Source organism: Canis lupus, chromosome 10 (genome assembly GCF_048164855.1).
Source record: "Canis lupus baileyi chromosome 10, mCanLup2.hap1, whole genome shotgun sequence".
Classification (NCBI taxonomy): domain Eukaryota; kingdom Metazoa; phylum Chordata; class Mammalia; order Carnivora; family Canidae; genus Canis; species Canis lupus.
In genome coordinates, this window is record NC_132847.1 from 26887662 (window position 1) to 26901569 (window position 13908).

The 13908-nt window shown below is 36.2% G+C and overlaps 2 protein-coding genes across 28 annotated transcripts in view; one reads left to right on the plus strand and one right to left on the minus strand.

The window, feature by feature from the left end:
• PKD2L2 (polycystin 2 like 2, transient receptor potential cation channel) overlaps positions 1–1951 on the plus strand; it is a 34398-nt gene extending 32447 nt beyond the window's left edge. For 8 of the 10 annotated variants that reach the window (XR_012037910.1, XM_072841143.1, XM_072841141.1 and 5 more), the window contains one exon: positions 1657–1951. Coding sequence is in view for 5 of the 10 variants with exons in the window: in XM_072841141.1 (XP_072697242.1) it covers positions 1657–1801 (145 nt within the window). In the remaining 5 variants the exon portion in view is untranslated. The remainder of the gene's footprint in view (positions 1–1656) is intronic. The other 2 variants (XR_012037909.1, XR_012037911.1) reach the window with 1 other exon arrangement.
• FAM13B (family with sequence similarity 13 member B) overlaps positions 34–13908 on the minus strand; it is an 86347-nt gene continuing 72472 nt past the window's right edge. For 15 of the 18 annotated variants that reach the window (XM_072841123.1, XM_072841125.1, XM_072841128.1 and 12 more), the window contains 7 exons: positions 12458–12687; positions 10433–10516; positions 10107–10202; positions 6077–6160; positions 5824–5987; positions 4101–4202; positions 34–2396 (listed from right to left, as the gene is read on the minus strand). In XM_072841123.1, coding sequence (XP_072697224.1) covers positions 2273–2396; positions 4101–4202; positions 5824–5987; positions 6077–6160; positions 10107–10202; positions 10433–10516; positions 12458–12687 — 884 coding nt within the window. In that variant the 3' untranslated portion in view covers positions 34–2272. The remainder of the gene's footprint in view (positions 2397–4100; positions 4203–5823; positions 5988–6076; positions 6161–10106; positions 10203–10432; positions 10517–12457; positions 12688–13908) is intronic. The other 3 variants (XM_072841139.1, XM_072841136.1, XM_072841135.1) reach the window with 1 other exon arrangement.

The window sequence follows — 13908 nt, forward strand, 5'->3', positions numbered from 1 at the left end:
AATGAAAACAAAACAAAAAACATTTACAATGACTTAGAACACTCAAGTTCTTTTATTACAAAAGTCTATACAATGAAGTGCCAGACACAGCAATGCAATTATATTGGTGGCCATATATATCTATATATTATTTGTATATAGATATACAGCTTCTACTTGTACCAAAGTAAAACTATCACAACTGCCTAATTCTACCACCTACTGCTCCACTATGACACACAATACTGTCACGCAGCAGGTACGTGCCACCATGCCACTTTTGACTATTCTACTCGCAGCCAAACATTAACAGTGAATAACCAATACCATGAAGCAGCTGTTAATTCTAAAATGAAACCAATCAGGCCACTGACTTATAAAAATATGGTACTCATATAGATTTAGCATTATAAAGAAGGAATATATTATTTAAAACATTTAAATAGTGCATATGGACATTTTTGCATGTGGTATATAAAACATTCATATAAAACAATATACAGTGCACATTAAATCAGATGTTTGGATATACTCCTGTCTGGAGACTGAAAGAAATTAAATGTACACTGCATGCTGGATTCAAATCAAAGTGATAATTTCTTTTGGCATTTTCAATTCATTTTTCTAGGTATACATTATGAATAATCTAGCTGTTATCAAAAGGAAATCACACGGAAAGGGCTGGATTTAGTGCTTTATTCCCGAACTACATGTTCACCACGAATGAACATTCCTTCCCCCCCAAAAAAGGCATTGCACACACAAGTGAAATGTGAAATACTAGAAACACTACTTATTCTCGAGCTACTTCATGTGCTTACTATGTAATAGTGCCAGAAGTATGAGGTTCATGCTTCCCTCACTTGATTAAAGTATGTTGCAGAAGTCCCATTTTTATATGGAACTGTTAGTATTCTCTAGTTAAGAAAACCATGCATGAGTCAATGCATGCAAAACATGGGCACAAAGTGAGACACTCATCAATCCAAAAAAGCACCAGGAAAAAAATTAACACTTAGATTAAGCCTAACCAGAATACACTGTTATGAACTATATTCTTAGCCCAAATAAAGTCACCGATCTGTGAAAATGATTAGCAGAATACCAGAAGAGTACCTGAAGAAAAGCCATGCAAAGCTAAAGAAAAAAAGATAAGCTTAGAGTATATGACAAGGGGCATACCACTACGCATCTCTGAACACCACTACACAACTGCTTTAAACAGCATGTGACTGAGCAAAGTGTTCCTGTTAAGAGGATGTTTTATGGATTTTGCTGATTAAAAGAGGAAAAAAAAAATGATGCAACCCCCTGAAGGTACATGTAAAAATGCAGTGGTATAGCCCTTGTTAAGAAAAGATTTAATTCAGGCATAATGATTCTTTTTGCCAACTTAGACCCATCTGACTGAACACACAAAGCTGAGCACCATCAGTGTTCCTACAGACACATGGCTATTTTCTCACATTTTCTGGAGGTGGATGGGGGAAAAAATACAGGATCTGATTCAGACAAAGCACATCATCACCAGCTAATAAACAGTAACTGAGGAAACAGTAACTTATGTCCCATAGGCAGCATGTGATATGATTCAGTTCTGTGTTGATGTGTGGTGTGTGTTTTCACTATACTAAAACAAGGTCACTTTTTGGTCTACCCTCTGTTATCTTCATCCAGGAGCTGTGTGACCAGTGAATTGGAAAATTTTGCTAACATACGACCTGTGAGAAAGTGTCACTTTGGAAATCAAACAGAAATGTGTTCCACAGTAGGACTTGAAATTTCAGTTGATTTTGGTTTTCTAAGAAAACATAGGACATAGTTGCATTTGTGCACATTTATATGCTTTTCTTTCAAATTTTCAGTCATTCTGTAAGAAAAAGGCAACCGAAGAATTCAATGTGAAGATGTTCCTCTGAATTTCCTTCAGTAATTAAAAAAATAATAAAAATAAAGTTGATGATAACAAAAAGCTTGTATCTCCAAAGTTCTTGAAGTTGAAAGAATAAAGTACTAGTCTTTTGCTAACAGGATGTATCTGTAGTACAAAACAATGAAGAAAACTGGATGTTTGCTAAAGGTGTGGAGAGGACAGTCTGTGGTTAATATGGAACACCACGCTCCCTAAAGAGGGTCTACTTACCCTCCCATTTTTCTCTAGTGGCACCACAACCAAGTACAAAATGATACTCCCGGAGTGCCTGACAAAATGAACTCAAGTACCAGCCAAGTACACACGATGATAGCTTCAGGGAATACAACTGATTTTTATGATGTTTTCAAAGAGCATACTTTATATGGATTTTGAAGAATCTTGTTTGCTGATAAGAACTTCAAGAAGCCTAAGTTTGGCTTTAATTTTCTTGTACTCCCTATACTCTTCAAGCACTGGAACACGATCCTCTTTCTGGGCATTCCTAGGGAAGAAAATAAAATCTGTAATATTCTAGAGATCATCTGAAAAATAAAGTTCCAGAAGCTGTCCTAATATGAGACACAATGTTATCAAATATAAACTCCAGTAAAAAATTCCTCTGCAAGAAAAAAGATTACTGGACTAATTCCCCCCATCTCCAAGAAACATTCCTAAAAAACTTCTATTTCTGACGAATTTCTCTGCTGACAGATTAAATAATGCTATATTTTTATCAATGATCATTGCAAAGAACTAGGAAGTAATTAAATATCTTATTAAGATATGCACTGCTAAGCTCAGTCAGGTCTATGAGTGTATGTCAAGCGCCAGAGGTTACAGTCATTTCATACATTTACCAAACTGTGGCTTCAATGAAGTGACATGTAAAACATCTTACCCACAGAAAAAAGTAGTTTCCTCACTTTGTATTAATGACCCAATGCATTTCAGTTTAATCTCTAGGTAAAGCATCAAACCATCCTGAGTATAATTATAAGCAAAGTTTTCTTCCATTCAGACAAAAAAAATAAGAAGATACTTGAAAAATGCATTCTTACACTGAGGGTTTTGTTTGTTTGTTTGTTTTTTTAAGATTTTATTTATTTATTTGAGAGCAAGAGAGAGAGACATGAGCAGGCGGGAAGAGTAGGGAGAGGGTGAAGCAGACTTCTCGCTGAGCAGGGAGCCTGATGTGAGGCTCGATCCCAAGACCCTGGGATCATGACCTGAGCTAAAGGCTGGCACTTAACCAACTGTACCACCCAGGCACCCACACTGAGATTTTTTTTTTTAAACCATTTTTGCCAACTACACAGAAGTTTCAAAGTAAACACATTTTGGAATTTGTAATGTAGCTACTGGCTTGGTAAGACCGCCCAGTTACAAACATGGAAAAACTTTTCTGAGGCCTGAGATAACACTCATTTCTGGCCACCATCTGATTTAGAATGTACTTTCCTTAAAAAAAAAAAAAAAAAAAAAAAAAAGGAATATTTTTCTTACTTTTCAAAGAGTTCCACTGGGTCAGCTGTGCCCAATTAGATAAAAGCACATGCCATATTGTATTCTAGAAGCCACACTGCTGACTGGCACCCTGTTACATATCTTAGAAATGGGGAACCTGGAATGGCCCAATAGGTAGCCTAACCAGCGATGGTCTTAGTATAAGATCCACACTAGGTGACAATACCAATCATGTTAAGGGACCTTTCCTAAAAAGGAAAAATAGGGGCACCTGGGTGGCTCAGTCAGTTGAGTGTCTGACTCTTCATTTTGGCTCATGTTGTGATTCTCAGGGTTCTGAGAATGCTCATCTGGGAGTCTGCTTGCGATTCTCTCTCCCTCCCTCTCTCTAAAATAAATAAATAAATCTTTAAAAAGAAGGAAAAACAAAAATAAAAGGAAAACATCTTATTTCACAAACATTTCCAAAAGGGTGAGAATGTAGAATTCAAAAACACAACATAACTGCCACTCAACCAAGCCTAGAACAACTCTGAAATACTGTATCAGGTGTTTACTCTGATTTTTTCTTGCAGTTAATAGCAGGCCTTCAAAGTAAGAAGGTATGTTTTATACTTTTATTTTCAATGGTAACATCCTTACATGCACCATTTATTTCTATTCCTATACATTCTTTTAATTTAGCATATAGGCACTTATAAGTTTAAGGAGAAAGGACTCAGTTTTGTGATGTTCAACAAACCTTCCATTCTGTTGATAAAATGCTTCTTCAAATTCCCGTAATGTTTTACGTAGTTTCTTTTTTTCAGCTCTGGCTTTCCAAAGTTGTTCCAGTAATTCAGGCCTAAAATTTTAATAGGAAGAAAACATTACTAAAAGAGCACTATGGTTCTTAGCAGAGGTCCAAACCCTGGCTGCAAACTAGTCAGCTGGGGAGCATTTAGAGTATCACCCATGCCTAAGCTACAGCCCAGACCAACTAAAAGGGAATAGCTCCAAGTAGGGTTCTGCATCAGTATTTAAAGAAAAATTAAAGTGAAACCAAGGCTCCTATGGAAAATAATATGGACGTTGCTCAAAAAATTGAAAACAGAAGTACCATATGATCCAGTAATTCCACTACTATTTACCCAAAGAAAACACAAACATTAATTCAAAAAGGTATCTGTACCCCTATGTTTATTAGGTCATTATTTAAATAGCAAAGATATGGAAGTAATCCAAATGTCCATCAACAGATGAATGGATAGGGACGCCTGCGTGGCTCAATGGTTTAGCGCCTGCCTTCCACCCAGGGCATGATCCTGGAGTCCAGGATTGAGTCCCACATCGGGCTCCCTACATGGAGCCTGCTTCTCCCTCTGCCTGTGTCTCTGTATCTCTCTGTGTGTGTCTCTCATGAATAAACAAATGAAATCTTAAAAAAAAAATAGATGAATAAAGAAGGTATGGTATGCGTGCATGTGCACACAAACACACACACATACCACTCACACTATGGAATATTACTTGGCCATAACAAAAGAATGAAATCCTGCCATTTGCAACAACATGGATGAACCTAGAGGGTATAATGCTAAATGAATTAAGTCATAGAAAGAAAAACAAATACCCTATGATTTCATTTATATGTGGAATCCAAAAAATAAAACAACCATATAACAACAGTATCACTAATATCGAGAACAAACTAGGTAGCTGTGAGGGAGAGAGCTGGGTGGGGAGCTAAGTAAAAAGGTAAAGGAGATTAGGAGGCACAAACTTCCAGTTATAAAATAACAGGTCACAGAAACAAAAAGTACAGCACCAGGATGTAGTCAATAATACTGTAGTAACATTGTATGGTGACTACACTTATTGTGGTGAGCACTGAGTAATATATAAAATTGCTGAATCACACACTGTATATCTGAAACTAATATAACATTTTATGCTAATTATACTTTAATATAAAAAAGGCGAAGCAAGGGTTGAAAATCACCATCACACACCGTTAACAGGGAAAGAGGCTGGCAGAGAACAAACCTAACTTTCAGCTAGTTTCAGCACTGTGTTATGAAACAAATGTAGGATTTTAGTTTAATTTTTAAAACACACTAATGTTTGATAAAGAAAATGTGAATGACAACATGTATTTGTAAATCACACCCTTTAAGAAGGGTGTATCTCTCTCTCTCTTTTTTTTTAATATTTTATTTAGTTATTCATGAGAGACACAGGCAGAGGGAGAAGCAGGCTCCATGCAGGGAGCCTGATATGGGACTCGATCCCAGGACCCCAGGATCACGCCTTGGACCAAATGCAGAGGTTCAACTGCTGAGCCCCCAAGGTGCCCCAAGAAGGGTGTATCTCTTGAGCATTACATTAATTCCCTCCAAGTGCCTGATTATATAACACTGAATTTCTTGCCATGTAAATTTCATTATACAAATAGATTAAAAAAAATCACAAACCAGCACACATACATAGAAGCTGCTCGAGTACTTGACAATCGGAGATCCAGAGCCAGTTTTTCTGGATTTTCTTCAACATCAGATTCAGAGTTTTCCAATGAAGATTGTGCCTGTACAGCAGTTTTCAAGATATCAGTTAGCTCAGAGGACAGGGTAACACCATCTTCTTCTTCTTCCTAAAAAGATATCAAACAAATCATCAAACAGGCCACGACTCTCAACTTTTTAAGGAAGATACGAGAGAAAGATTTCTCTTAAGGATTACCTTGATTTCTTCAAAAAAATGGGCAGTTTCTCCTTCTATGATTGGTTGTAGCATCTGACCCCTTCGCTTAGTAGATGGAGATCCCTGTAACATTAAACATGGTTTATACTTTAAATATCTAAATCAGGGATGCCTGGGTGGCTCAGCGGTTTTTGCGCCTGCCTTCGGCACAGGGCATAATACTGGAAGTCCCGGGATCGAGTCCCACATCAGGCGCTCTGCATGGAGTCTGCTTCTCCCTCTGCCTCTGCCTCTCTCTCTGTCTCTCATGAATAAATAAAATCTTTAAATAATAATAAATATCTAAATCATTCAAAGAAAGCTTCATTCACTACGGAACAGATACTAAACTTTATTTTCAAAATCTTAATCATACAATTTAAAATTTTTCAGCAATTCCTTACTAAATTCATTTTTGCTTATGTTTAATTGTTGTGTACCCACACAAATGCTAATTGATCATTTATGTCTGGATAATCTAAAATGGCTCATTCAATAAGTAAAAAATAAAGTATTACATGTAATTTTATTCAGAGCATTTTCCTTTTTAACAAGAGCTGTCAACTTTTTTGGTCTAGGACACCTTTTAAACTCCTTTTTAAAAAGTAACAGCTTCAGGGAGCCCCAGTGGCTCAGTGGTTTAGTGCTACCTTCAGCCGGAGGTGTGATCCTGGAGACCCAGGATAGAGTCCCACGTCAGGCTCCGCCCATGGAGCCTGCTTCTCCCTCTGCCTGTGTCTCTGCCTCTCTCTCCTTCTGTGTCTCTCATAAATAAATAAAATCTTAAAAAAAAAAAAAAAGTAACAGCTTCATTGAGATATAATCCACATAACATAAAATTCACTCCTTTAAAGTGTACAATTTAGTGGTTTTTAGTATATTCAAAGTTGTGCTACTACCACCTCTAATTCTAGAATAGCTCAACACCCCCAAATGAAACTCTGTACTTATTTAGCTATTAACTAATTTGCCCTCTCTCCCTACCTACCCTACTTTCTCTCTATGGGCTGGCCTATTCTAGGTTGAATTTCACATAAATAAACCCTACAATATGTGGTCTTTTGTATTTCATTTCTCTCACTTGGCATGTTTTTAAGGTTTACTCATATTGTAGCATAGATCAGTACTTTCATTCCTTTTTCATGGCTAATATTCCATTATATGGATATACCACATTTTGTTTATCCATCAGCTGCTGCACATTTGGATTTCTTCTACATTTTAACCATTATAAATGATGCTATGAACATTTGTGTACAAGTTTTTGTGTAGACGTGTTTTCAATTCTTTCAGGCATATACCTAGGAGAACTGCTAAGTCAGATGGTAACCCTATGTTTAACCCTTTGAGGTACTGACAAACTATTTATCAAAGTGGCTGTACCATTTTCCATTCATCAGCAGTGTGTCATGTAAGCATTCCAATTTCTCCACATCCTGTCAAACTGTTGTCTTTTCGCATTAAAGCTATACTAGTGGGTATAAAGTGGCATCTGAATGTGGTTTTTATCTGCATTTCCTAGTAACTAATGATGTTGATCATCTTTTCACATGCTTAATGGCAATTTACTTATCTTCTCTAGAGAAATGTCTATTCAAGTCCTTTACCCAATTTTTTTAAAGATATATTTAAAAAAAATTAAAATCAAATGAGAGAGCTTGAGTGAGCAAGTGGTGGGAGGGGCAGAGGGAGAGAGAATCCTGAAGCAGAATCCCTGCTAGGCAGAGCCTGAAATGGGGCTTGACTCCAGGACCCTGAGATCATGGCCTGAGCTGAAATCAGTAGCTGCTTAAAAGACTGAGCCACCCAAGGTGCCCCTCCCCAATTTTTAATTGATTTATTCATCTTTTTATTACAGAACTATAAGAATTCTTTATATAGTCTAGATACCAATCCCTTATCAGATACATGATTTGCACACATTTTCTCCCATTCTGGGGGTTGTCTTTTCACTTTCTAAAATGTACTTTGAGGGATACCTGGGTGGCTCAGTGCTTGAGCATCTGCCTTTGGCTCAGGTCGTGATCCAGGGGTCCTGGAATAGAGTCCCACATGGGGCTCCACGTGGGGCATCCCAAGGGGAACCTGCTTCTCCCTCTGCCTGTGTCTCTACCTCTCTGTGTCTCTCAAGAATAAATAAATAGGGCAGCCCGAGTGGCTCAGCGGTTTAGCACCGCCTTCGGCCCAGGGCCTGATCCTGGAGACCCGGAATCGAGTCCCACATCAGGATCCCTGCATGGAGCCTGCTTCTCTTTCTGCCTGTGTCTCTGCCTCTCTCTCTCTCTCTCTGTCTCTCATGAATAAATAATAATAATAATAATAACAATAATAATAATAATAATAATAAACAAAATCTTTAAAAATAAATACATAAATAAAATGTCCTTTGGGACACCTGCGTGGCTCAGCGGTTGAGCACCTGCCTTCAGCCCAGGGTGTGATCCTGGAGACCTGGGATCGAGTCCCACAACAGGCTCCCTGCATGGAGGCTGATTCTCTCTCTGCCTGTGTCTCAGCCTCTCTCATGAATAAGTAATTAAAAAAAATGTTCTTGATGCGCAAAACTTTTTAATTTTAATGAGGTCCTATTTATTTAATTAATTTAATTAATTAAATAAATAAATTAAATAAATTAAAGGTCCTATTTATTTAATGAGGTCAGTGTTTTTAGTGTCATATCCAAGAAAACACTGCCTAATTCAAGGTCACAAAGATTTATTCTTCTATTTCCTATGAGTTTTAGTTCTTACATTTAAGTCAATGAACCATTCTGAGTTAAACTGTGTCATATAAGGATCTACATTTATCTTTTTTTGCATATGAATGCCCAATTGTCCCAGTACCATTTGTTGATAAACTGTTCTTTCCTATGCAACTGTCTTGGCTTAACTTTTATACTTCAAATTTCTCTGTATGATAGTCATATTTAGGAGTCCATAAGATCTAGCAATACTTGCTATTCCTTCAGTTTAAAAACAAACTTGTGGAGTTCTAAAATGGTTTTCATAAAGAAATTCAAAGGCTAATTGAATTTGAATTATGAATATGTCAATGATACACAAAAAAGCTTTGTAATCAAGGGTCAAAACTGTATGAAACTGTCTTATGTGCAAAGAACATAACCTATACAGGATTTCTTGTTCAAAATAATTGATTATATATAGTGTTGGGATGACCAACTCAAAAACAGCCATTTAAAAAGAATCTGTTTCTGAGGGTTAAAAAATGCTCAGAAGGCCAACATGAACCTTCTAATAATGAGTAGTCAGGTAGTCAAAGCCTGAAAGAAATGCCCATGCAAGTGACTATCGATTTAAAAATGACCTTGCATGCCTAAGCAAACCATATCTCCACTGAATTAATTCCTACAAGATGATTCAGAATGGGCTACATGCTGTTTTCTATTTAAGCCTAAGAGAAATCTAGAGCCATACTATCTATTGGTTAATTTGGAGACAGCACTTAATCTGCACATAAGTATTTGAGTTTTACTTTTTCTCTAAAAATATACACAATTGTAAATACGCATTAATACTTTTTCATTTAAAAAGATGAACTTAAAAAAAATAAAAATAAAAATAAAAAAAAAATAAAAAATAAAAAGATGAACTTGAAAAAAAAGGAATTTATTAGACTGTGTAATTAAGTCAATATCATCATAAGAGCCATCACAAAACTGGTATGTTTTCAAACACAATAATTTAATTTGAAAGAAACTAGGCCAGGGTCTGAAATATGTTTTGTTTTGTTTTCTTTTTTTAATTTCACAAGGTAGATGACCCTGGCACATCACTTCTTGCCCCAGTTTCATCATCTGTAAAATGATGCCATCATCTGCTACTTGTTGTGACTTGTCAGGATTTAATGACATCTTCATTTAGTGTCATACATAAAATGCTTTTACATGAGCCTGAGAGATGGTAGGTAGGCACTGATTATTAATTGCTTATTCTTTTAAAAGTAGTAACCTAACCTTACATAGTAGGTCTTGATAAAATGAACTAGATAAATCTTTGTGTGTTTTACTCACAAGGACAGGAGTGATGCTAGCTCTTGTCAGCATCTGTTTTACAAGTCTGTATCTCTCATAAAGAGGTTTCACAATGTGCCTTTCTTCCCTGGTCACCTAAAGTAAGAAAAATGGAAATTACCTAGTCATAAGAAATTCTAAATGTCCAAAACATTAAGCAATATGACTTTCTACCAACTTTTAAGAAGTTATTTTAAATAAGTAGACAATCTTATAAATGCAGAAAACTAGTCTCTATAAACTAGCTCAAGATGTGGGCCACAAAAGAAATTCATGCTCTTTTTTAAGGTAGAAAATGAAATTTCTTTAGCAAAAGAGACATTTACCGGCCTTCCATGCTGACTTTCATAGTAAAGAAGACTTTTTTGGAGAGAAGTTTTCTCTTCTATCAAATGATCTTTTGTCATTTTCTAGAATTTAAAAGAAAAAAAGAAAAACACTCATTGGCACCATCATTATTTTCCTCAATATCACAATGTAAATAATTAGGGTGAAAAGGGCAGCCCATCACCACTCCAGCCTACACTAATAAGGATACAGCCTTTCCTTACAAATTTGCAGACAACAGTTTTCAGTCGCCTGTAGAATCTGGTCTTCAAGTAAGTAGATATCCACTCTTGGTGAGCTTGGATAAGTTACTGAAATGCTTTTTGTCCAATATTCTAATCTATAAAATGGGGATACTTCACCCTACCTATCAGGGCTCTAATGAGAACTAAATGAGCTGATATGTTAAAAGGCATTTATAATTTATAACAGTGCCTACCTACCACACAAGAAATACACACAAATGCCTACTGTTTAATTTTACAGTCTTTTATTGGCATTATTACTCTAATTGTTTTTTTTCTAATTTTGTATAAACACACAAAACATACATATACCAACAGCACAGATCTTGTAATTCAGTATTTCTACTAAACTATTAAGTAAATCTGGCAGCAGTGTAAGTGGAAAAGATCCTGAAAAAGTACACTGCCAGTTTATGACCTAAACTTCTAATCTATGAGCTCAGCTTCCTTTCCTATGACACTTTCTTTACATTGCAATACTCATCTCCTATCTTTTAGTACTCTAAATTACAGAGGAGGAAGGGTATCCCAAATTTATTTGTCCGCAGAACCTTCCCAATTTGTTCCAATGGACCACCTTTAACATTCCATAAAATACCCTTTTGAATCTAGACATAAACTCTCTACTTATTCTCAGGATTAGATAATACTATCTTATTTCTCATCAGAGTGGAATAGAGGTTAAAAAAAGAAAAAAATAAATTTTCCTCTAACAAATATAAATTTAGATTATGTATAGTATATTCCTCTAACAAATATAAATTTAGATTATGTACATCCAGTAGAGGATAGCTGGGGTAAACTGCAAAACACTGACTTCAACCTCAAGCATGCACCTTAAATCTAGGACAATAAATGTGAATAAAGCTAATCCAATCAAAATCATTTCTAGGAAAAGGGGTGGAAGGAAGGGAAAGAAGGTTGGCTGATTCAACCCAAAATTAAAAAACAAAAAAAGCTAAGGGAAGGGAGTGATTAAAATTTCTAATCCAGCCCTGATCAAGGGAGATAAAACACTCCAATATTTAAACCATGAAAGAGGTGTACTCTGTTGTTTAGATAGGAATGAGCCATAGGGCTCATTACTGCCAAGACAAAAGTTTACATGAGGCCATCTCTGTATTCTTGCAGCAAACCTCATCTGATAAATAATTTGGGTTTCCAAGTGCTTTGACCAGGACTGCCCTAGGCTTGGGCTTTGAGGAATGGTTCTTCAAAAAAATTCATTTATTCAATCCTCATAACAACCATATTGTCTTAGTATTTTAACAGACATCCATATCTGTCATAGGACAGTTGAAGGGACTCAAGGGCAGAACCCAAATAAAATAATGAGTCAGGGCCTGGCAAAAGCTAAGAGCTCAATACATGTAACTATTAAGATACAAGGCCCAAGATTCAAGCTCAGTTATGTTTAAGCTTTATACACACTCATCTTGCCTATTGTTTCTAATATATATGAACAGATCACGACCTTTTTCTTAAGATTTTATTTTTAAGTAACCTCTCAATGCAGGGCTTGAACTCACAACCTTGAGATCAAGAGCCGTATGCTCTACCTACTGAGCCAACCAGGTGCCCTTTAGTTTTACTATTATGATTGTGTCCCAGAATGACTGGGCATTTCTGGTGTTCAGATAAAAACATGTTGTTTATCTATAAACCTGGGGAGCAGACTCAGGCCAGTAAGACTACCTACACATCTCCATGACACTGGGTAATTTTTTTGTTTTAGGGACTCTAAAGGCTAGTATGGGCAAAATCATAGCTCAAGATTACTTTGATATCTTCTGGAAGACACCGCTCAACACGTTTTTCTTTCAGTCTTTTCAGAATAAGTTCAAGTGTTGCTTCCTTAGATGGCTTCTTCTCCTTCGGAATGACCCTGGATTCATCCTCATTCTCTTCATCTTCATGGTCTAGAGAAGAGCCAAAGCTTTTCGGAAGAGTGTTACTACGTGGGCGTGTCTGAGGTACAAATTCTCCATCAGAGCTTTTGTGTTTTGCATCTATATTTCAGAACCAAGAGGACAGATAGATCAGTAATGATTTTGCTAAAGATCCAAGGGTTAAAAAAAAAAATCCAAGGGTAATAAGCAAGATATGTAACAGGATAGTGGACATTAACAGCACACAGGCTCAGATATTTCAAGGTTATATGAAATACTGAAATCTATATGTGGCAAGCTATACCATTCGTTCTTTCAATGACAATTCATAGAAAGCCTACCATAAAGTAAGATTCTCTGATAAGCACTGGTAATACAGGAGTAAACAGAGACATGACCCCTGTTCTTTTGGAGCATATATTCAAGAAAGTAAAAATAAAAACCAAGTAACCAGATTCATAAAATAATTTCAGAGAATGCTAAGTGCTATAAAGGAGAGAAGACACAATGGCATCACAGTGCTAAAAGGAATGTGCTTTGGGAAGAGCAATTATATTTAATGGACTGAAACAGGACTTTTTGAGATGGTAACACCCTAAGTGAACATGGAAGCAGCAGCAGCTAACCCAGCCTAGAAGATTTAGGGAAAGAGATCTTTTCCAGTTGAGGCAATAGCCAATGCACAGGCACTGAAACATGGCATGTTTAAGGAACAGGAAATGAGAGTGGAATGTGATAAAATGGCTAAGGACACAGTAGGCAAGGAAATGAGGTAGCTAAGGATCCATATAATCTCAGATCTACATGATCACTATTTCTCTCCATTATAAGGAGTTTAAGTTAAAAGGGAAGCTTACTGAGGGGTCTAAAGATAGTTAACAAAGTTTTTTATTCTGGCTGCTATGCAGAGAATGAACTTTGAGACAATAAAAGTGGAAGAAAACTGGAAAATTAGTTAAGAGACTAATGCTTGTCAATTTAATATAACCATTAGTAACACATTTAAGGTAATGATTTTGACTGATGGGTTGGAAACTGGCATTTTATAAGAAACTGCTTCATAGAATTGTAGGGGAAAGTCTAAAGAGGTAAGGAAGCTTATTTTAACCACAGGGATGTTAACTCAATGACAACAGGGATACCGTCTTATTCACTGCCAAAGGCCCAGATGTCTACAAGTACTTGGTACTTAATGACAGTAAAAATTTTATTGAATAAACTCAAATGAATACACCAAAATGTGATGCTACAAATTATAAACCCATAGTAGGTGCAGATAATTTTTAAGTATTAACAATTACTAAAAAACATGCTGATTAAACACGCACAAAGTAAATATAA